The sequence below is a fragment of the Piliocolobus tephrosceles genome, chromosome 11 (assembly GCF_002776525.5).
Source record: "Piliocolobus tephrosceles isolate RC106 chromosome 11, ASM277652v3, whole genome shotgun sequence".
Lineage (NCBI taxonomy): Eukaryota > Metazoa > Chordata > Mammalia > Primates > Cercopithecidae > Piliocolobus > Piliocolobus tephrosceles.
Genome location: NC_045444.1, coordinates 75,861,993 through 75,887,183, shown reverse-complemented (window position 1 = coordinate 75,887,183; position 25,191 = coordinate 75,861,993). Strand labels below are relative to the sequence as shown.

Sequence of the window (25,191 nt, the reverse complement as noted above, 5' to 3'; positions counted from 1 at the left end):
GAACTCAAGAATAAAAAAAAAAATTACACTGGGTAGAAAGTTAAGAGATCTTTTTGTCAACAATATGAGAAAAATGAAACTTCCGGGGTCAAAGACCTAGCACAGCGGTTATGTCACCCCTTTTCTTAAAAAGTGATACCTGGATCCCACCCTCAGAGCTTTTAATTCTCTAGGCCTAGGTTGAGATTGGGCAGCTCTGTTTTTACAGAGCCCCACAGGTGATTCCAGTACATACCCAGAATTGGAAACTACTGCTATTTGTTCAGCAAAGTGTGGTGATTAAGCACACAGACTCTGAAGACAGCCTGGCTTGGTTCTACCACTTAGTAGTTCTGTAAACCTATGAAAATAATTTAATCTTTCTGTGTCTCATTATGTTCAACTGTAACATATGGATAATCTACATCTACTCAGTTTTGTTGTGAGAAATAAAATGAGTTAAAGTGTGCCAAGTACTTAGAATACTACTTAGCACAGAGTAAATGGTGATAAATGTTTTGCTGTCATTATTTTCTACCAAGAAACAAAAAATCTCACAATGAAGGGGCGAGTAATGGTTGGAAATTAAGTAACTTTGCTAAAAGATTATTTTTTAAGAATGTTTTAAACTTGGGACTAGAGAATTAAGGTTATCTCTAGTCTCATGCTCTTAAAACACTAACTGAATTTTATTTTATATATATATAATAATCTCAAGGAAAACTATGGAATGTGAAGAAATAAAAATATTATTGAGAGAACAGTGCTGTTAAAAGTGAGATTTAAAAGACAGGAGATCACAGCATGGCATGTAATTTGTGCTCGGTACTTGTCTGCTGAATGAAGAAATGTTATCTGAATAAGATTATTAAAAAAAGACCTTGTTTCATTGTAAACTACATTAAACAATGGCTCCTTTGGTTACTTACCCATATTCACAATTTTAAAGTTATTTTCTACTTAGAATCTGAGGTTCTGGAATAGCTATATAAAACACATGATTTTCAATAGTTTACTTTCAACAGGTCCTAGAAATAGTATTTTTAGCTCTTAGACATTCAAATTAAAGATTTTTCCTGTGCGGTGGTAAAATGAGTTGAAAACAAAGGTCACCATTTGTCATTAATTATAATGTGCAAATTTTCACATATGGTACTCATCTTTGGGAAATATAAAAAGTTATGTCCAAAGGAATATTAAGTAAATGTTAAGTAAAAGCAGCTGCTACCATTGTACTTAATGTCAAGAAGGGATTTAGTAACTTTAATGGAAAATATCCATCCTGATTTGACCAGAAGTCAATTCAAATAATGTTCTTGTGATTAAACACTGCATTTAGTTATAAAATTTATCATTTTCATAATCCCCTAATTGCAATATTTTTCTTAGTTTAAATAGCAATATATTGATAAATACTGCAAATGAAAAGCTCAAGCTAACGTCAACTGAGACCCCAGTGGTAGAGCACATGGCCCAAATCTGGATTTTAATCCACTAGAAGAAAGGTGAGGAAGGAAAAAAACAAACAAACAAAAACTCCAGAAAGGAAGAACTAAAACAATGGAAGTAACCCCCTGACTCTAAAATCTGTCCCAAGCTCTCATCAGAATTTTTTTTTTTTTTTTTTTTTTTTGAGACAGAGTCTCACTCTGTCGCCCAGGCTGGAGTGCAGTGGCCAGATCTCGGCTCACTGCAAGCTCCCCCTCCCGGGTTTAAGCCATTCTCCTGCCTCAGCCTCCCGAGTAGCTGGGACTACAGGCGCCCGCCACCTCGCCCGGCTAGATTTTTTGTATTTTTTAGTAGAGACGGGGTTTCACCATGTTAGCCAGGATGATCTCCATCTCCTGACCTCGGGATCCACCCGTCTCAGCCTCCCAAAGTGGAATTTTAATAACTGAACAATCCTGATCCTACTCCTTATTCAAACTCTTTGTTATAGCTTTGAGAATCTTCCATTATCCAGCCCCACCTTCCCCCAACTTTCTTTACACATACTCCCTCATATTCTGTTCCTGTCATAGAATCTTAACTCCTTAATAACACCATGTTCCTTCTAGCTCCTGTTCCTCCAATCCACATACTGTTCCTCCAATCTACACAATTCCCTAAAATCCTTCTGGTTAATTTATATGCAGGGAAGCATTACCTGTCCCACAGATAATATTAAGTCCAACTGCCAAGTTTTTCCCTAACTCCTTATATTTAAAACTTATGTCTTAAAGCTCATCACATTCTTGTTTAACTGAATCTTCCTTACTAGACTACACCATTCATGGGTTGGGAAAGTATGTTTTATTTGTGACTATCTAGAGTACATCAGGCCTTATACACAGAAAACCCTTAATATTTCCTAGTTGAAGGAAGGGAAGGGAAAGGAGGGACAGAGAGAAGAAAGGAAAAGGAAAAAAGGAAGAAAAAAAGAAGGAAGAAAAGAATGGACTGAAGGTCTACAGAAGAGGAGTCTACTCTCATATCCCTTAATATATGTTAGAGAATTTAGTATCATGGAAAGAATGCCAAGATAAAGACAGGAAGAGAAGTGGTAGCTAGTATGATTCTTGGGTATTGTAAAATTTTTGCTCTACCTTCTCACTAATCATGATACTACTAGACTCAACTGATCATGGTCCCAGAACCCTGGCTCTGAAAGGTTCTAACACAGCACTCTGTGACATACAATAGAACTCTGATCCCAAGATACCTATATTTTCTTCATTGGTTTCTATTTCTGGCCTCCAAATTCAATTTAATCTTGACTCAGCAAATAAAATATGTTCTTCTCAATAGAAAAATTCCCTTTCATAGATTAAAAATTGATCATATTGACATTGTGAGCAATCATTTACTATGTGTTAGTAATTATCCTGTGTCATAACACACAATATATTATTTAATCCTCACAACAATCCTTGAGAGACTGTCCACACTTTTTAATAAAAAGCTAACAAAGAACTGTGGTTAGAACCCAGGTGAAGCTTCAGAGGTCTTGACCATCAATGCCTCTTTTGTCTACTTTATGGCAATGTGAGAGAAAGTAAGCTTGATTCCAGAATATTACCTGGAATATTCTGGTACTTGATGGTAAATGGATTTTTAGATGAGGCCTATTAATCATAATCCTAGGAACCTGACACCTTGGGGCCCACAAGGAGAAACAATGCAGACATTCCCCAAAAGGCAACTGGAATGATACCTGCTGTTGTGAGGCTGCAAAGGAACAGTCAGCAAGATAAGTTTCCATCATAACCTTGTACACTGTCCCTATTTCCATGAGAACTTGAAATAACTATGATTTTTTTCTATTCTCAGACAATTCCCAGTTCATTTCCCTGGGCAATGCAATTCAACTTTTGAGGACTTACTGTATTTAAAAGTTAAGTCCCCTCACCTTTAAACTGCATAGTTGTGTCATTTAGGTAAAACTAAAGACAATCACAATTGTGTGAACCTTATTTGCATCATGATTCAAATCTTTAAAAATCTGACATTTATGAAACAATTATAAATTTGAACACTATTTGCTATATTAAGGAATCTATACCTTTAAAAAGTTATGACAATTTTATTACGGTTATGTTTAAAATATGAGTATCTTTATCTCTTAGAGATACATACTGAGATGATATGCCTATCATTTGCTTCAGAATAATAAAGAAAGGGAAAGAAAGTGAATGGAAGTATGGATGAAACAGGACTAACAGGACTGACCATGAGATGATGGGTGGTGAAATGGGGTAATGGCTTTATACTTCAAAATGTCTACTTTTGTGGATATTTCCAAAATAACAAAATACAATAACCATTCCTACTTAAAAAAAAAAAGGTGACAAAAAAAGGCTGAAGAGAAAAGCTTTATGGGGGCTTTTCATTTTGGTATTAACAGTGGTCTTTATCATTTTAAATTGATACTGTTTTTATAAGGCTGAATAAGCTAAGGAAAGAATGAAAAAAATTGGTCAAGTATCTAGGGAGTTTATCACCAAAAATAAACTCCAGATGATGGATTACCTTTAAAAATTTTCCCACACATTTGACATAATATTGAGATACTTAGATACCTGTATATGATTGGAGGTATAATTTTACTCTCATTTTCTGCTGGGTAAGATCACCAGAATGTAATATTTTGTGTTTATATTGTGTCCTAGTCAATTAAAAACATTCATCATATTATTTTGGAACATTTATTCAGATAATCTAATTTAAACATGGCAAGTACTATTTTAATCAAAGACAGATTAAATCACCTATTTACATAATAAAAATACCCACTATAGTTTATAAGTTATAATAAATAATACATCTTAGAAGCAAGCCTTAAGTTATACTGAATAGAAACAGTATGAATGAACAACACTAAATTGAATCGCCAATAATACAGTATTTTTTGTGTTGTGCTACATATTTTGGAGACCAATTTAAGAAAGGGATTAGTTAAGATATTAAAAACACCAGTTATAACTGTTCCAATGCAAAAGCTTTTTAAAAAAGTTCTACAACAGAAAAGTCATTAAACATAAAACAAAACAAAAGAACATAATGGTGGTTTGAAATTGAGAAGATGAATGGAAAACCTTTAGCAAAAAACTTAGTAAATAATAAAACAGTTAAGGCTTATATTAAAACAAACAAACAAAAAACAAAATAAAACAAGCCCCACCCCAACAAAAAAACCTAAATTGGCAGAAAAAAAAGTGTTACCAAAAAAGGTACTTTATCCAAGCCAAAGGTATTTTCCGATCTGCTTTTCCATAAATAAGAAGTGAAAAAAATTCTTTTTGAACAGTGAGTCACATAGAATGGAAATAGCTGAACATTCAGGTCACATGCAAGCTCTGGAAACTTACTTCAGTTTTTCGTCTTCACTCAATGTCTTCCACAGTTCTTCAATTTGTAGTGTTGCATCCTCTAAACTAGTCTTAGGATTTTCTATGAGAAACTGAGCACGATGATCTTGAACAAAAAGAGCACTTGCTGACATGGGTTTCTTGATTACTCGATTGCTAAGTAAATCATAAGCTGTAACTTTTCCAGATTTATTATCTATTACATTTGATTTTTTGTTACATAGATCTTCATTAAGATTCGTTTGTTCAGGGCTTGGATGATTATTACTACTTACTTTACATGGTAAACTTTTTTCAGGCACTAAAATTTTCACAGGTTCAATATTCTCTCCCACTGAATTTTTAAGTATATTTCCCCTGCTCCACTCATCTGCAGAAATTTCCAAAGAGTTTTCAAGACCTGCTTCTTCCTCATTTTCCCCACTCTCAGCTATATGGTCTTTATTGTCATTTTCTGACTGGGTGTGCTTAATGGAATCTACAAAACCAGTTTTACTATACTCCGTCTGAGGGTTCTCCCATGATAAATTACTCATTGAAATGTCTTGAAATGCATTCTTAGTGTTTTTATCAGTGTTAGAAATTTCACTACTACAATGACCATAACCAAAGTCACCAGCACTTATCTGGTGATTTAAACAATCATCAGTGTTTTTTCCAGATTCATCATTATGCATATCATTTTGGAACGGAATGACTGAAGTATCAACATTTGAATAATTCTTTCCAGATGATTCCATTTTATTAAAAAGCACATCTGTTTCTGCTGTTTTACTAAGAACGATGTCAGCTGCGGAAACATCTGTTTCATTATTTTCATAAGAATTTGTACTAGGTAATGGTCCATAACAAGTCGTCATCAGATTTTCAAGAGCAATTAAAACAGATTCCTAAAAATACAAATTAACAAATGTTAGGGGAAATTATGAAAAAATAGACAAGATTTTAAATAATAAAAAAGAAAAATATAAATAAATATTTTTAATATGAACACAGGAATATATGTTTATAAATAGCGTAACAAAAATTATCTGAAAAGAGTTACCTTATTTTGTAATAATACTTGACTTTTATCTGGTGTTAAATTTACATCAACATCAGCTGTAGGAACATCGATTTTCAGAAAGAAAATAGGATACAAACGAGTAGATTCCTTTAGGCATTTCAGATTGTAATGATGTCGGATTAACTAGAAATACATGTAATAAATAAAAGAAAAAATATATGTAAATAAAGAAAATATCACCAAACTTAAAGTACAATAAAAACAAGCAAATTCAACTGAGAAATTGAGTAGATGCAACTGCTTATTAGGGAAAGCATTATCATGGCTGGGCACAGTGGCTCATGCCTGTGATCCCAGCACTTTAGGAAGCCAAGGCAGGGGGATCACTTGAAGTCAGGAGTTCAAGACCAGCCTGGTCAATGTGGTGAAACCCCGTCTCTACTAAAAAGTAGAAAAATTAGCAGGGCATAGTGGCAGGAACCTGTAATCCCAGATACTTGGGAGGATGAGGAAGGAGAATCTCTTGAACATGGGAGATAGAGGTTGCAATGAGCCGAGATCATGCTACTGCACTCCAGCATGGGCAAAAGAGCAAGTCTGCATCTCAAAAAAAAACAAACAAACAAACAAACAAACAAAAAAACCAACCAACCAAAAAAAGTGAAAAACATTATCTAAGTAGTAATACTCCTTTGGAGGCCTTGAACCTAAATGAAGCACAAACATTCATAACAAGTACAAACATGCAATGAAACTGGCTTAATAATTAAAGATCACAATGTCATGTAAGTTCTGAAGGCTTAGGGTTCAAATCAAAACTCTGGTATGGTGGCTCTGGCTTGTAATCCCAGCACTTTGGGAGGCCGAGGCGGGCAGATCACTTGAATACAGGAGCTCGAGATCAGCCTGGCCAAATGGTGAAACCCCATCTCTACTAAGACTACAAAAAAAATTAGCTGGGCATGGTGGCGGGTGCCTGTAATACCAGCTACTTGGGAGGCTGAGGCAGGAGAATTGCTTAAACCCAGGAGGCGGAGGTTGCAGTGAGTCAAGATCACACCACATGCCATTGCAATCCAGCCTGGAGAGCAAAACTCTGTCTCAGAAAAAAAAAAAGCAAAAAAACTACTAACTCTCCAACTCTTAATTTCCTAGCTATGTGGCCTAAGAGAAACATTGAACATTTGTTTCCTCACTATAAATGGGGATGATAATACAGTCCAGAATTGCCTTAAGAGAGACATCATATGTCTTATCATGCATAATGCTTAATAAATGATATTGTATTTCTTTTTCTTTGTTTTAGAGCAAATTCTTGCAAGTAGTCCTTGTTACAATGTGACAAATTTCCAATTCAAATAATTTTTTTTTTCTAAAGCATATTACCTTTAAGATATCTTTTTGATGTACTGGTCGACTGTTTATGAAGATGAAACTTCTTTCAGGTGTTGAAAGACTAGTGAAAGAGTGGGCTGCATCACACTTTGGAAGAAATCCACTGAGATAAATCTATATAATAATTATAGAATATGCAATGTCAATAATGTAGTTCCATGGGTCTAGCTATATACACTTTGAAAGGTATAAAAAAAATTAAAGAACAGATATTCATCTTAAGGTCTAAAAGCCATATACTTCCTGATAACCACGTCTCAAGTATTAACTTTAAATAAAATAGTAAAGCATGCTACACTGGTGCTGTCTGCCTTTTTTGCAATTCTAAGGAAAAATGGGCATTTATAAAATCTTCAAGAATGGTTATACTTTCAGATATTTAACTGTCATGGGACGTACAGCATTCACTCTCTACTCAACCTTTTTCTGTCTTTTAAAAGTTTCTTTCCTCACACTGTGACTTTTCTCTGGCTGTTGTCCTTTTCTCTTTAACCATCTTTTCCTATAAAGAAGTTGCTGTTTCTATCTTCATTCTGAGTATGCTATATAAAGCCAATCTTACTGGGTTTTCATTTCTGAGTTAAAAAAAAAAAATCTTTTACTCTGTATTAACTTCCTCAGAGCTAAATACTGATTGCACTGTTGTACTTTAGCTTCATTTTTGTTTAGAAAACTCTTTCTATAAAAATTTTACTGGTTATTTATATGCTATCTTTCTCTACTTTAGAAATGTATAAAGAGGAAAGAGAAAAGGATACTAGAAAAGAATACCAGAGAGAAGAGAAAGATATTGAAGGGATAGGAAGCAGAGAATATGCTCCCACTTTTATCTTTAGTTAACGAACACAGCTAAAGACAACATACTATACTGTTAAGAATATAAGACAGAGCCAGATTGACAAGGTTTGAATCCCAGTTCTACCACTAGCTATGTGATTTTTGTTAAATTATTTAAAATATAGGCTTAAAATCTCTTATCAGCAAAAACTAGAACTAGATGTGTTATTAATCTGTCAAGGAACACTTTAGGTTGAGAAAAACAAGCAAGTCACTGGCAGTACTATTTTTAGTTAAGCAGGAACCATGGGGCTCTTTATTAACATAGCCTGTAAGCTGCCACCTATGTCTATGACTATCCCTGTCCTTGGAAATAAGTGTTTAAGGAGATGCATTACCAGTTTTAGAACACTAAGTGCATTATTGTCACTATGCCAAATTGTGCCAATTTGAAAAAATAAATTAATCTGTATAATCCATTATAAAATGATACTACTTAATTAACTGCAAAACTTCACAGCATTTAAAAATGGTTGTATAATTTACCAGGTAACATGAGACCCTTCTTAAAGCACCTGCTGGGCATCAGGGAGAGCCTGTTTAAGCCTCTGAAAGACTTACTGGGTTTGTGACTTTAAAAAAAGTCTGCCCTGAAAGGATAAGAGTAAAAAATAAAATGACGAAGAAATATGTAATATTGCTATTGATTTCCTTTCCCACCATCGTGGTTGGCCACTGAATAATTACTATTCTAGATTTTGAGCTTTAAAAATGGTTTAGGATAATCTTAAGAACAAACTATGTTTAAGTTACATGGCAAAGTAAAATAAAACAGTAAAGTCTTATAAAATGCTGTAAAAAGTGAAAATCAGGCCACTTCATGGAAAATCAACTTGAGACACCAAATCAGTGCAACAAAATTAAAAATCAGGCAAGACTTTACAAAATTCTGTACCCAAATGTATTACTCAATTTCCTAAAAAGCAAAACAAAAATTGAAGGCAAAATACAACTACCTCTCTTCCTTAATTGCTTCTCAACTATGGGCCACCCCTCTCTTCCCTTCATCTCTAATCCCCTATAAGCAGGCTTCTACTTCAACAACCAACTCCAAGGGACACTACGCAGCCCTTATCTTATTTGACTCCCTGCAGCCCAACACCCTCACAATTCTCTCATCTGGGAAGGGTCTCACTGAATGAATCTGTTTCAACCTTCTTTTGGTCCTCTGCTTCCTCTCTGATGCCTCCTCTTCATTCTGGTTTGCTGGTTTCTCCCCTTTTCCTTACCTTGTATAAATGATGATGGTACCCAAATTCCATTATCAGGCCCCTTTTTCCTGCACTCTAGTTACTCTTCCTAATTTCATTCACATCTACTCAACAACTACCCATACACCAGTGATGCCAAGACACAAATGTATATAACTTCTATTTCTTTCACTCCCCAGTGCTTACCATCTTCAACTGGCTGTCACAAAAATATTCTCAATGTCACCACATTCAAAACTTGGTAAAATATTTCATCCTACTTCTATCCTGCTAGCTCCTCCTATACTCCTTTACTGTGATAAGGGGCTGTGCCAGCTACCCAGTCTGTCAAACCCATTTCCTCTTCTTAATCCTGATTATACTAATGTAACCCTGGCTGGTCTCCTAACACTAATCCTTCTCCTCTTTCAGTAAATCTCCACAACACCATGAAGTTACATTTTTACAGTAGTAATTTCAGTACTTTTGGTCAGGACAGTGAAACAAGTTCATGTGAAACCCCCTTCTCTCCCATTCCAACTGCAAATACATAACAGTGATAGAAAAAATACAAATTTTCAAAAGGCCACCCACAGAAAAGTAGTTAAAGATGTTATGATTGCAAAACATTTAACAGGGAGTAACGGCTAAAGTCAAATGTCCTATGTGGTCTAGGATCAGAAACAAGATGTGTCAGCTGGAAATTAAATTCTGGTATGGAAATAAGGACTGAAAACACCCCATTCCAGACAGGGGACTGAAATCAGTCTTTCCATTTAAAAAAGGGGGCTCATATAGCACCTCTTCTCCAAAAAAAAAAAAAAAAAAAAAAGTTTAAAAATACTGTGGCCACTGTCTGGAGCTGCTTGCCAGAGTCACAAGAAAGAACAGAGACAACTCCAAACCAAGAACAAGGCTAAGCCAAACTGGCTAAGAAAAGGGGCCTGTAAAATCTTGGCAGGATGAGGCACGAATTACTAATGTGATACCTGCTGTTGAATTGGGACCGGCAAGTGAACTATCTGCCCAACTATGGGAAGGAAGTGGAAGTTGGGGAAAGCAAAAACAAAGCAACAAAAACAATAACCCTGCATTCAAGATGATTTTGAAATTAAATTTTCAAAGCATATAAAATATCAGAGAATTAGATAATTTTGTCTCAAGAAGTAGAAATGATAGAGTAATATGAAAAGGACTTTGAAATTATTAGTATATGTAACATGCTTTTAAAAAAAGAAAAGTAGCATCCACTTAAAAAAAGGTAAACATATTAGAATTGGTAGCTATAAATCAAGTTTAGAAGAGAAGAATATGAAAACAAATAAACTGTAAATCCTAGAAACAAAATATATAGTTTTGGGAATTAAAATCAGGCAATGATGAATTTATTCAGAACTTAGCATAAAGTAATGCAGAGAGAGAAATGTCAAAGAGAAGACAGATGTCAAAAAGGTAACTTCAGGAGCTCCATCAAGCCCACAAAGTCACGATGGGAAATGCCTCACAAAAGCCACCAGAGCAGTCGCCCTGTTGAGATCACCACCAATAATTAGTTCTTCCCATGTGGGGTCCCTGTAGATGGGGGAGAAAAAAAAAAAGCACCCTCACATTATGGGAAGAGATAAAGATTCTCCACATTCAAGGTTCCCATGGCCAATGGCACTGTCATTCCAGACTAGTCAAGAGGCCTTGGTGGCCAAGTTGCACATCTTAAAGGTATATAATGGGGACAGAAGTGAGGTGAGTGAAGACAACCACTAACTAGCAGTGGAAAACAACTTAAGATTGCTTTTGGCCAGGGATGGAGAAAGGGCTCAAAGGAACTGTGATATAGGACCAGTATCCTTCAACCATACAAGCCCAGAAAGAATGGAGTGATGATGGGTAGCTGGTGGCAATATAAATACAACACCTTAGACACACAGTGCAACAAGAGAAGAGGGATTTGGTTAGATGATCACTCTCATCAGAGAGACACTCAAGTTTATCATTCTGGCAGCCTATTGAACTGGAACACTAACACATGCTTACCTAATTCCCTCAATCCACCATGCAAAAATAACCACACAGAGGTGCAGCAAAAATTATCATATCTATGAAGGATTACTAGGAGTCTTTATGCAATTCTATCTGTGCTTGCCCACTGAAAATAAAAATTCAATGGGCAAGCACAGATCTGGCAACACATCTCAAAACAGATGGGAGGAAAAGATTTCCAAGTATAGGACTGATTCATGTGATAGTCCCATTCACTCATGAAATCATAGCTGACCAAAGTCAAGATCAGTGCTTTTCACACTTGAATGAGCACCTGGGGACCTTGTTAAAATGCAGATTCTGATTCAGTCGATCTGGGATGAAGCCCAGGATTCTTTATTTTCAATAAGCTTCCAGGTGATGCCAACACTGCTAGTCTTCAGACTAAATTATAATAGCTAGAACATCCAGGGCATGATGGTAAAGGTATCAAGTCTAGATCTCCTGCCATAAGCTGCCTGGATTACCACTGTAGGCAACAAAGTACCACGAAGCTACAAGGAATCCAGCAGAATTCAGACAGTAACCTTGCCATCCCAAGTCAGCAACTGTAACCAGTTTGAAGTAGCACTGGAGTGTGTCAAAACTAGAAAACAACTCTTTAGGGAGCTCTGAAAAATAGGACCCATGTCACATCATGGTCAACACTCTAGCTGGCCAAAAAGGTTGGCCTGAATTATTCCCCGGCAAAGAAAATCCCAAGAATTACCTGAGTACAAGCTTCCATCCAAGATTTTAATAAACTGATAAGCAATAATTAAGAACTCAATACTACAAAGAGAATGGGAAGGGACCTAGTAGCAGAAGAGGTTTCAACAAATTATGAAAAAAAAAAATGGAAGAGAAGAAAAGAAGCCAACTGCTTAGCACAACTCCAGGAACAGAATTAGGACCTTGATTACTCAACACTAACGTGGAACCTGACAGTCAATAAGCCCAGCCACAAACACCATGTTCCCAATTAGATTTCTTATTCCTGGGGAAAGACAAGAGAATTAGAGGACTGGAGGATAAAGACCTGACAGGTAAAACAAAACTGACCTCCTAATAAACAGAAATTATTAAAGGAACAAATAATTTAAAAACAAAAATAATTATCTTTAGAGAGACCCAAGTTTTGTATCCATAAAACAGTTAAGTATGAAAAAGCAATAAAAAATACTCTTGGAAATTAAACATAACTTTTAAAATTAAAAAAACATTCAACAGAAGGTTGAAAAAACAGATTTCTCAAAATTCATGGAAAAAATTAAAGATGGGAAACCTGATAAAATTAACAGCAGGTCTTAATGACAATAGGGAGTTTCATAAAAAAAATAGAAATTATCAAAGTGATAATGGATGGAAGTATATAACCTGGGGCTGAGAAAGAAATGAGCCTTCAGATTCAAAAGATCCACATCAAGTGCTCAGCACAATAAGCAAATAATAAAAGACACACAGACATATCCTTGTAAGGATGAAGGACAGATCCTAAGAACTTTCAAATAGAAGAAAACGTACCACCTAGAAAAAAAGAAATGGGCACTTTGGGGGGCCAAGGTGGGTGGATTCTGAGGTCAGGAGTTCAAGACCAGCCTGATCAACATGGTGAAACTCTGCTAAAAATACAAAAACTAGTCGGGTGTGGTGGTGCTCACCTGCAATCCTAGCTACTCAGGAGACTGAGGCGGCAGGACAATCACTTGAACCTGGGAGGCAGAGGTTGCAGTGAGCCGAGATTGCTCCACTGCACTCCAGCCTGGGTGACAGAACAAGAGTATGTCTCGAGAAAAACAAACAAACAAAAAAAGAAGTGGAATGCATTGTTTCCCATTAGCAAAAATGGACAGTAAAAAAATACTCAATATCTCAAAAATTAAGTTTCAATCAACAAGTCTATGTCTGCCAGACTATCAACAAGAGAAAGTGCAAGATGAAATCATTCTCAGGCATGAAAATTTTTAGTTATTTTTAAAATGTGTTTGTTTTGAGACAGGATCTCTTTCTGGCCGAGGCTGGAGTGCAGTGGCAAGATCTTGGCTCACTAGAACCTCTGCCTCCCAGGTTCAAGCGATTCTCCTGCCTCAGCCTCCCAAGTAGCTGGGATTACATGCACCTGCCACCATACCTGGCTAATTTTTGTATTTTTAGTAGAGATGGGGTTTTGCCATGTTTTGGCCAGGGTGGTCTCAAACTCCTGACCTCAGGTGATCCCCCCGCCTTGGCTTCCCAAACTGCTGGGATTACAGGTGTGAGTCATCACCCAGGGCTAATTTCTGTATTTTTTTTTTTTTTTAGAGACAGGGTCTTACTATGTTGCCCAGGCTGGTCTTGAACTTATGGCCTCAACTGCCTCAGCCTCCCAAAGTATTGGGACAGGTGTGACCCACCACGCCCAGCCACAGACATGAAAAATTACCTCTCGTGTCCCCTCTTTCTGTGGAAGTTACTTAAAAGATATGCCTCAGAAAAATGAGTATGGGGCCAGATCCAGTGGCTCACACCTGTAATCCTAGCACTTTGGGAGGCCGGAGTGAGTGGATCACTTGAGGTCAGGAGTTTGAGACCAGCCTGGCCAACATGGTAAGACCCCACCTCTATTAAAAATAAAAAACATAGCTGAGTGTTGTGGCTGTAGTCCCAGCTACTCAGGAGGCTGAGGCAGGAGAATCCTTTGAACCACGGAGGTGGAAGTTGCAGTACGCCAAGACTGCACCACTGCACTTCAGCCTAGGTGACAAAGCAAGACTCCATCTCAAAAACAAACACAAAAACAAAAAAGAAAAAGAAAAATGAGTATGTGTGACAAGAAAGAGGAAGGCATGACATACCAATAATGGAACCAACCATCATTCCTATTAAAAGAAATCTAAAGATGAGAGTTGTGCAGAAGGCCTAAGATAGGATCCAAGTAAGAAATAAGTGGGGTCTAAGAACAATGAGTTCAAAAATATGTAATGAAATGGATTACCAACTACAGCTAGGATGACTAAAGAGTTGGATTTTATTGCTAACATGATGAAGAAAACTTTTTCATTAAAAAAAACTTTTGAAAATCCCAGAAAAAGCGAAAAACTATGTAAGATAGTCTATAAAGCAAAGAAAAACATGATAAATTTTGAGCAACTGATGGGAATACAAGAACAGAGATTCCATTTAATCAGGGCTCTAGGAATATTATCATTTATACGTCATAAGAGATATAACAGTGGATCTTTTTTTTTTTGAGGCGGAGTCTCACTCTGTCGCCCAGGCTGGAGTGCTGTGGTGCCATCTCGGCTCACTGCAAGCTCCGCTTACTGGGTTCAAGCCATTCTCCTGCCTCAGCCTCCTGAGTAGCTGGGACTACAGGCGCCTGTCGCCACGCCCGGCTAATTTTTTTGTATTTTTAGTAGAGACAAGGTTTCACCATGTTAGCCAGGATGGTCTCGATCTCCTGACCTCGTGATCCGCCCACCGAGGTAAAATGTAGTCCTACTATAATACTGGGCTTTTAACGAAGATTGTTTTATAGTCCATACAAGTTTTCAACTTTTAGAATCAATCTTCAGACAAAAGATAGAACACTTAAAAAATGGCTACATAAGAAAATACGAGGCTGGGTGTGGTGGCTCACGCATATAATCCCAGCACTTTGGGAGGTCGTGGTAGGCAGATCACCCGAGGTCAGGGGATCGAGACCAGCCTGGGCAACACAGTGAAATGCTGTCTCCACTAAAAATACAAAAATTAGCTGGGTGTGGTGGCATACCCCTGTAATTCTAACTACTAGGGAGGCTGAGGCATGAGAATCAGTTGAACCCAGGAGATGGAGGCTGCAGTGGGCTGAGATCCCACCACTGCACTCCAGCCTGGGTGACAGAATGAGGGTCTGTCTCAAAAAAAAAAAATACACACCTATAAAAATATGTATTACATATAATTAAACTTGATAATATAAAACTATTGCTGATACGATTCAAAGAGGAAGGAGTAAGAAGAAAAGTTTGAGTTAAGAATGTCATCCAGTACTAGGGAGTAAAAAAGTACTGTCTAAACTGATAGATCAAGAAAAAGTTTAAGTACATATGTGGAATGGGAAAGGGGGAGAAAAACGGTTCTTTTTTTGAGATGGAATCTCACTCTGTCACCCAGGCTGGAGTGCAATGGCACAATCTCGGCTCACTGCAACCTCTGCCTCCTGGGTTCAAGTGATTATCCTGCCTTAGCCTCCCGAGTAGCTGGGATTACAGGCATGTGCCACCACACGGGACTAATTTTTATAGTTTTATTAGAGACAGGGTCTCACCATGTTGGCCAGGCTGGTCTTGAAGTCCTGACCTCAGGTGATCTGATCCCCTGGACTTCCAAAGTGTTGGAATTACAGGCCTGAGTCACCATGCTTAATCAACTATTTTTCTTTTATAGCAGAAAGTAAACAGAAAAGATTCTAAATTGAACATAATTTTTTTTGAAAATCATTGTAAGCAACAAACAAGATAAAAAGGGAAGCAGGGCTGGGGAAAGAGGTTTAACATAAACTCTGTATTGTCTCTTTTACCTTACACACATATTTGATTAAAATGTTAAAAGACTAACCTCTTTCTACTGTAACTGCCCTAAAGGGAAATATGTGAAGAGCTTCGTAAGTAAATCAGAATTATCAGAGAACATTTTTGCAGTATACCTGAGATTCTTCACAGTGGTACTGAAAGGATTCCATATTGTTCATAACAGCAGTCCCCAGAACTGACATGAGAGCCATCTTGTGATCTGATACTCTGGTTTTCTGCCAAATAACTGCCTAGGGACAAAAATGATAAAGATAACTTTTAATACAATTTAGATTTACTGAACTCAAGAAGTCAGTATTTTATTCCTATATTTGGCATTCATCCTCAGCTTAAAATTTCAGTATCACTTAGAAGAGATTCATGAGCTGTGAGGTCTGACAAAAGAAACTCTGGTTCTGAATTTTAGAAGCTGTATATGTTGCAGTGTACAATCTATTTTAACTTCCCTTTACCTTGGTTTTCTCTTCTTTACAAGATTTCTCAGAGTTGTTGGAAGATAAAAAATGCATATGTAGACAAGCACATATGCCTGTGCCTGGCATAAAACGGTTTCATTAAATATTGATTCTCTCTCTACTTCTAATCCTCACATTCAAAATATAGACTCTCGTGTATATTTAAAAACAAATTCCTGCTTCAAATAAGGTATTACTATTTTACTGAGGATGATCAGCTATGTTACAGGATTTGTATAAACAGTCAACAGGTATAAAAATTTTGGAAAAACCATTCTTAATTAAATCACAATTTAAAATTATCTTTGTACCTTTTAAATAGAGAATTCGCAAAATGTTAACTGAATCTCATAAACATAAAAGCTGAATCATGAGGTTGGAATTTTTTCACTGTGAGTATGTTGGAGATGAGAGAGATGGTTGCAGTGACTCACACCTGTAATCCCAGCACTTTGGGAGGCTGAGGTGGGTGGATCACTTGAGGTCAGGAGTTCGAGACCAGCCTGGCCAATATGGTGAAACCCTGTCTCCACCAAAAATACAAAAAAGCATCTGGGCGTGGGGCATGCCCCTATAATCCCAGCTACGTGGGAGGCTGAGGCAGGACAATCATTTGAACTGGGGAGGCAGAGGTTGCAGCGAGGTGAGATCACGCCACTGCACTCCAGCCTGGGTGACAGAGCGCAACTCTGTCTTAAAAAATAAAATAAGAATATATATACATACACACACACACACACACATATATACACAATACTTCGTATCTGAAAAATGTGAGCCCTTTTAAATTATCAGGCCCAGAGAGGCATTAAAATGAGAGTAATTTCCCCCTTGAGCTAAGTATTTATTGAAAACTGCTTGCTATTGCCACAAGTAGCCACTGACCCAACAATGCCACACACCAGACACCATAACCCATACCCTATAGCTCAACGATGTACAGCTAACTAGTAATCAAAATTCCTGACAAACAACTCTATCAACTCACTCCTTGTTTCCCTTTTTGCTTTTAAAAACCTGCTTATAACAAAAGCCTAATGGAGCACACCCCAAGATAATTTGGAAGTGTGTCTGAGGCAGCTGTCTTCAACACTGGTCCAAATAAACTCTCTATATTAATTCTGCTTCAGCTTCTTCCTTTTAGGTCAACATGGGGTAGATTTTAAGAGAATCATGGTCCAGAGAGACTAGACCAAGGTTTGGCTTTGAAGTACATAATCAGATTTGACATATTGCAATTTCTTCAGTTAAACAAGGTCCAATTACAGTCAAATCCCATCATCAGTACAGGTAGAATTCAACGAATTCACTTAGCAATTCCTAAGTCTGGAGGAAACTATGCAAAGGGTTTGGGAGAAAATATCAATGTTAACATTAAAGGGGCAGGCAGAGGAAGAGGAGGAACCTAAAAGGAGTGGTCACAGAGGCAGAAAGAGCAGCAGCAAAGTGTGGTACACAGAACAAGGATGTTTTTGAAGAAAGTAGTCATCGTATGTTTCCAATGTTGAGCGAGTATGGTAGGAACAGACGTGGTTGGCTAAACGGCAATCAAGAGTGTGAGAGAAGTTCTAGAGAAGTAAATGGAACCAATTTGGATAGTGACTATGGGAAGGATATGAAAAAAAGAACTTTTCTGAAGTCTGGCTGGGAAATGCAAGCAGACAGGGAAATAACTGGAGGCAGGAATAGGACACATTTGACCAGGAAACTGAAGGGGAAGAACGGGTACACTAGCAAGTAGGTTTGGAGACTTAGTGGCTGGAGGCTGAGAAAGTTCCCCTTTGTTCTAAAATGCAGAAAGGAGGTCTTTTGTTGAAAGCAAAATGACAATGATTTAAATATTTGAAGATTATGGAGGAGGTACAAAATAGCAGAATTGTATTACTCAGTTTCATTAGCTTGGTTCACTGAAAAAAGGTTTCAGAGTCAAGTGGATCACTTGAGATCACGAGTTCAAGACCAGCTGCCCAGCATGGTGAAACCCCATCTCTACTAAAAATAAAAAAATTAGCCAGACGTGGTGGCGGGCACCCATAATCCCAGCTCCTCGGGAGGCTAAGGCAGGAGAATCACTTGAACCCAGGAGGCGGAGGTTGCAGTGAGCTGAGATCGTAGTATTGCACTCCAACGTGGGCAACAGAGAGAGAGAGAGAGAGACGCTGTCTCAAAAAAAAAAAAAAAAAGGTGATCATATTCCTCCAACTCAGAGACTCTCAACTTTTACGAATGACATGCAAAACTGAAAGTTCACATTCAAAAAATATTCCAATAGGTGACCTGAGGACTACGTGTAATTAATTCCTAGTATACTAGCTATCGTGCTACAGCTTTCTCTTCCTCTTGCAAAAGTTCAGTGGAATGCAAGTCAGTGAAAGTGACATTGACAGGATTATTCCCTTACGTTTTTTTTGTTTGTTTGTTTTTTAAAATAAACCATTTCCAAACTTTGGTACTTTACTAGTATTAATACACCGCGGCTGAGAATTATCGGGCTGTGTTAACAGAACCACCACTCTGGTAGGAGGAAAACAGAAAACAGGGACAGACTAAAGGATACAAAATGGGCTTGATGACTGACTCTATGTGGAGAGGGAATAAAAAGAGAAGAATCATGAATGCCTCCCAGATTTCTGACCTGGGAAACTGGAATGGTGGTAGTAACACTCAACAAGGTAAGAAACTCACAAGAGCAGGATTGGTGGCAGGAGATGATGAGTTCAGCTTGTTCAGTGTTGATTGTTCAGTCTCTGGTACCAAGAACAGTACCAGACACCTAGTAAAGCCCACTAAATACTTACTTGTTAAAGGAATGAGCAAATAAACACATTTTTTTTTCCTTAGGAAAAAGTAACCCCAGTAGAGTTGAAAACTAGCTCTTTGTTTTTAAAGATAAGTCTGCTAGTTGTCATACCACCATACCTGTTAAAATTACACTTTTTGTCTACTACTTGACTTAAGGAAATCCAAACCAATCTTTCCTTTTCTTTCTTTTTAATATAACAGTTTAAGGTATAATTCATACACTCTACAATTCACCCACTTTAAATTTACAATTCAATGGTTTTTGGATTATTTACAGAGCTGTGCAACCAACAGCATGATTTAATCTTTGAACAATTTTGTCAGTCCAAAAAGAAATCCTATATCCATCATCAGTGACTCCTATCCCTTTGCAATCACTAATCTAGCTTCTCTCTCTATAAAATTTGCCCACTTAGGATATTTCATATAAATGGAATACAATATATGCGCTTTGACTGGCTTCTTTCACTTAGCATAACCTTTTCAAGTTTATTTATTTCAGTACTTCACTCCTTTTAAATGGCTGAATAATATTCCATTGTAGATAATACATTTGAATTATCCTTTCATGAGTTGATGGGCGTTTGAGTTGTTTCTACTTTTTGGCTTTTATAACTGATGCTGCCATAAACATGCACGTTCATGTTTTTGTGTTGGCATATGTTTTCATTTCTCTTGGGTATAGACTTATGAGTGGAACTGCTGGGTCACATGGTAGCTCCATGTTTTTTGAAGAACTGCCAGACTGTAATCTTTGCATGCACACGCACTCTAGAAAGGCAAACTACTGGCTTCTGCTATTAAGGCTCTAGTTTTAAGCCAGCCAACAGCTAATAATTTAAGGAACAATGTTCAAAATAAAAGGAAGTAGATAAGGTTCTGAATAATCTGCAATTATAGGAAATGAAATGTCCCCTATTTCATATTTTCCACATCAGAAGTTCCTTATGACAAAGAATCGCTGAACCATAAAAACTTATTCACAAGGCCAAGGTGGGAGGATCACTTGAGGTCCGGAGTTCAACACCAGCCTGGGCAACATAGTGTGACCCTGTTTCTATAAAAAAAAAAAAAAAAATTAAAAATTAGCTGGGCATGGTGGCACACACCTGTAGTCCCAGCTACTCAGGAGGCTGAGGTGGGAGTGACTCACCCTGCACTCCAGCTTGGGTGACAGAGCGAGACCCCTCCCAAAAATGAAAAAAAAAAAAAAATCTTATTCACAAAAAGTGTACCTCTTTAAAGGAATGCTAACTATCTGATATTGACATTTTTAAAATAAAGCATTCAAGGAAATATTTCAAAAAACCAATGTTTTAAAACTCCTGCACTGAATATAGCTAAAAAGCCTGTGGTATTACTAATGTAAACATCATCTTGTTTATTTTAGTTTATATTAGAGTGATGCCTTAGATACAGATATAAATCTTAGCTGCTGATTAATGCAAGGATGCTATTTCACTGCCTGACCTGCTGAATAGTTAGTATACAGAACCGCAGAAAGATCACTTCAGGAAATGGGTCCTAGAAAAAGCTGTGAAACATGAGAACCATGCAATGTGATTTTACTTTAAAGTAAACACGCTAGGAGTCTGGGAGCATTATTTCACACTAGGCAATTATTGCATCAGATCAAGGGGCTAATTTAAGAGCATTTTCTAAACTAGTTACACTTGGGCTAGTAATAAATGATAGTGGTCTGCCAACAAATAAAATCTTCTCATTGGGCAACTAAGATTCATTTTCAAAACAGGATCCATCATTAAAAAACTAAACTATAAAATGTGATGGAAAAAAACTGGGAATACCGGGAATCCAGAATACAGTTTTCAGTTTGCTTTCTCTACTGTTTCATCAATTCTATGTTATTTTCAAAAACAGAGATTTTCTTTTCACTTCCTGAAGGTTTTTGTAAATCTTGCCCTTAGGCCAAAAGCTTAACATGTGCTAAAAATACACACAAACCTCCATATGTTTTCTATCTAGGTCACACAAAGTTGGAGCACCTGGATGTGCCAACTAAGAATCTGACTCTAGTCAGTATGATGACAGTGCAAAAACACCTCAATCAAAAATATATTATTACATGCACACCATCTTAGGTTTGAAGTTAGCCAAATATATCTTGCCCCTAATTCCTACCTCATTGACATACGCTACTTGAAGAAAATGAAGTTAGATGAGAATATTCAATATTTAATTAGTAAACCTCAATTGTTTGTAAAGGCAATTTGTGATAAAGAGAAATGTAGGCTGCACACAGATGATGCATAATTAAGTGAATAGTACAATGCTAAAACTGCTTGAGCAAAGTCAACTCCTTCTAAATAAAGAGGATACATTATTGGCTTAGACTGCAACCAAAATTCTTGCAAATTGTAGGCACAGATGTACTAAACTCTTGTTTGGATTTTTTTTTTTTTTTTTTCCACCAAACAAGCAGCAGCACCAATGAATTTTGTTGTTGTTTGGTTTGGTTTGCTTTTTTTTTTTTTCGAGACAGGGTCTTACTCTGTCACCCAGGCTAGAGTACAGCGGTGTGATCATAGTTGACAGCAGCCTCAGCCTCCTGGACTCAAGGATTCTCCTGCCTCAGCCTCCCGAGTAGCTGGGACTACAGGTGCGCACCACCACGCCCAGCTAATTTTTTTGTATGTTTTGAAGAGATAGGGTTTTACCATGTTGCTTAAGCTTGTGTTGAACAGCCTGGGCAACACAGTGAGACCTCGTCTCTACAAAAAATAAAAAAATTAGCCAGGTATGGTGGCATGCACCTGTGTTCCTTGCTACTCAGAAGGCTGAGGTAAGAGGGTCACTTGAGCCCAGGAATTTGAGGCTGAAGTGAGCTATGATCATGACTCTGCACTCAAGCCTGGGCAACAGAGTGAGACCCTGTCTCTAAAAATAAAATGAAATAGAATAAAACATTAAATAAAAATGTAAAGGCATAAAGTTAATCTTTGCATAACTTTCAAAAGGGATATTGTTGAGACTCATTTATTTGCAGTCTTTAAAAACAAGAAAGATTATTTCCAATTGGTAATCAAATCTTATTTACATCAGAAATATTTTTCTTGCCTAGATCCTCTTCTCCATTCCTTGTGTAACTTCCCAGAAAATGGAATCAGTCTCCACATTCTTAACAATGATGAAACGTAATTTAGTCCATCCTCCAACTGCCAAGAGAATTATCTTATTTTGTTAGTCTCCTACTGAAATGTCTAGTTCCCTTTTGGTCACTTCCACAAGAAGTACACATTCCCATGTAAGCTACACAACGTCCTTCAGAATCTGGCTCCAAGCAACCCTTCTAGCCTCATCTCATTTCTTAGACCAGCTTTCTCTGACCTCTGATGACTCCCTGACATTGCATATGCTGTTCTCCCTGCTCTGAATACCTCTGCCCGCGTAATCTTTCCGAAGAACCAGTCTTAAGGCCACTTCCTCTAATAATCCTTTTTGAATCTAATCAGATTTTAACAATATTCACATTAATAACAATAGCAATTAACCTTTACTGAGTACTTATGGAGCAGGCACTGTGCTGTGAATGCTTTTTTTCATTTAAAAACCTTACTCTGTAAGGTAAGTACTATTATTACACTTTAAAGAGACAAAGAAATTGAAGCCTAGACAAGTAATGTAAACCAGTTAGTGGCAATATGTAAGGTCAGAACTTGAAACTATGCTCCAGAGTCTATTTTATTGATATGTAGTTAAGTAAGTTCTTCCTAAGGATGAAAGGAAGACTGTGGTGGTCTCTGAAAGTTCTATAATTTTTTTCCTCAAAAGTAAAAATCTTGAAGATCTGACACACTTTCTATAACAAATAAAGGAAAAAAAGATTAATTAGAAATTATTCTCATCCATCAAGACAAGTCTCCCACATAGTGCTGCTACATGTATGGTTTCTTCCAGCAGGGAAGTGGGGGCGGGGGTTCCGATTTTAAAAAGAATCATATCATTACAACATTTAAAGCCTAATGAAAAAGCATCAGTTGGTATATATGAAATATTTAATTATTCAAATGAAAATAAATTTTTTTGTTTTTTTGAGATGGAGTCTCACTCTGTCGCCAGGCTGGAGTGCAATGGTGTGATCTCGGCTCACTGCAATCTCTGCCTCCCAGGTTCAAGCGATTCTTCTGCCTCAGCTCCCCAAGTAGCTGGGCCTACAGGTGTGTGCCACCATGCCCAGTTAATTTTTGTATTATTAGTAGAGACAGGGTTTCACCATGTTGGCCAGGATGGTCTCGATCTCTTGACCTCATGATCCACCTGCCTTGGCCTCCCAAAGTGCTGGGATTACAGGCGTAAGCCACTGTGCCAGGCCATAAATTTACTTCTTATATTAACTATATTTAACTAATTAAAAGCAAATTTGTTTCTTATACTAGCTGGCTCAAGCTTTAACTTAAATATAGGTCACTGCAATTACAAGAAAAGGTCAACACTATTCTATGAGAAGCAAATCAACAGTAAGTTTACTCAGATTTCACATAGAAAAGGAAGAAGAAAAAGAAGTTAATGTGTGTTTTTAGATGTTGGAGATGAATTTTAAAACCGTACTTTTTAGAACTCTCTTGGCCCACTTACTACATTAAAATGTGTAACATTCTTTCTGTTTTCAAGAACAAAGCTGGCAGAGGGAGATGGCTGGTCTTGACACTAGTAATAATATTCAGGAGCTGTTCAATACAGTAGTATCCATTTTTGTATTTTATTATTTAAAACACATAAAATGTTTTAGGACTAGGAGACTATTATTTAAGTAACAAATATTTCAATAACTGGCCTTCTAAAGTTCACTACCTACCTTTCAAACAGCACTAAAGTTAGGTAAATATGACAATATTTGAAATTCTCTTCTCTGCCTCTGTATTATCTGTACTTCTTAATACTGTTTAAAGAAAACCTGACCAGGTGTGGTGGCTCACGCTGTCAGGAGATCAAGACTATCCTGGCTAATACGGTGAAACCCTGTCTCTACTAAAAATACAAAAAATTAGCTGGGCGTGGTGGCACGCGCCTGTAGTCCCAGCTACTCGTGAGGCTGAAGCAGGAGAATCACTTGAACCCGGGAGGTGAAGGCTGCAGTGAGCTAAGACTGTGCCACTGCACTCCAGCCTGGGCGACAGGGCAAGACTCCATCTCAATTTAAAAAAAAAAAAAGAAAATCCTTCAGGTCAGCCTTGCTGATCAGTTCTTCAGTCTTTGAACCCTGAGGCAACTGCTCATTTCTAACATATTTCACTTTATGGAAAAGGTTACTTACAAATCAAGCTGCTATTGCTTTGTAACAACATAGTAGTATTTGATTTCAGCCTTTACTCTCTATTTTCATTTAATAGGACACTTTATAGATTACATTCTGGTTTTCATTCAAAATGAAGCCCTCCCAATCATCTTTTCTGCATTACAACTCCATCCTCTACATGATTTTTAAGTTGTTCTCCTTCATATTAAGACCAAACGCACAGACGCTGAGCTTATAACACTCCCATCAGCTGGCTCCCTGGTACCTATCCAGTGTTATTTCTCTTCCTATACACCCTATTTTGTTCGGGCTAAGATCTCAACAGTGTGGTTCCTTATTCTACTTCTGGGTCTTTTTCCCCCCTAAAACAAGCAACAAGTTTTAAGAGTAACAAATAACATCCACTGGGAGGCCGAGGTGGGAGGATCATTTGTGGTCAGGAGTTCGAGACCAGTCTGGTCAACGTGGTGAAACTCCATCTCTACTAAAAATACTAAAATTAGCCGGAAATTGCTTGAACCTGGGAGATGGAGGTTGCAGTGAGTTGAGATGGTGCCACTGCACTCCAGCCTGGGCAACAGAGCAAGATTCTGTCTTAAACAAATTTCTTTTTAATTTAAAAAATAAATAATACCCAGCCTAGAGTTGATTAGTTTTTCTCTCTGAATTGACTAGTTAACAACTCTCTACTGGTGCAGTAACAATTTCACTTTAAAAGTTTTGTTTCTATACGCTTCTTTTGGGAGTAAAATCAAAATTATGTCAGTGTAATTCATGAAGGCAATACATTATAGGAGCAACTCAGATGTGTGCATTCAGGGTTTGAAAAAGGATGTAGTATTATCATTTCC

At 37.3% G+C, this 25,191-nt stretch overlaps 1 protein-coding gene across 10 annotated transcripts in view; it reads right to left on the bottom strand.

Moving 5' to 3' along the window:
• The window catches only part of PMS1 (PMS1 homolog 1, mismatch repair system component), an 89,078-nt gene that overhangs the window by 16,418 nt on the left and 47,469 nt on the right, over positions 1–25,191 (bottom strand). For 8 of the 10 annotated variants that reach the window (XR_002731666.2, XR_002731665.2, XM_023212417.2 and 5 more), the window contains 4 exons: positions 15,940–16,056; positions 7,219–7,341; positions 5,872–6,015; positions 4,827–5,716 (listed from right to left, as the gene is read on the bottom strand). Coding sequence is in view for 8 of the 10 variants with exons in the window: in XM_023212417.2 (XP_023068185.1) it covers positions 4,827–5,716; positions 5,872–6,015; positions 7,219–7,341; positions 15,940–16,056 (1,274 nt within the window). In the remaining 2 variants the exon portion in view is untranslated. The remainder of the gene's footprint in view (positions 1–4,826; positions 5,717–5,871; positions 6,016–7,218; positions 7,342–15,939; positions 16,057–25,191) is intronic. The other 2 variants (XM_023212420.2, XM_023212419.2) reach the window with 2 other exon arrangements.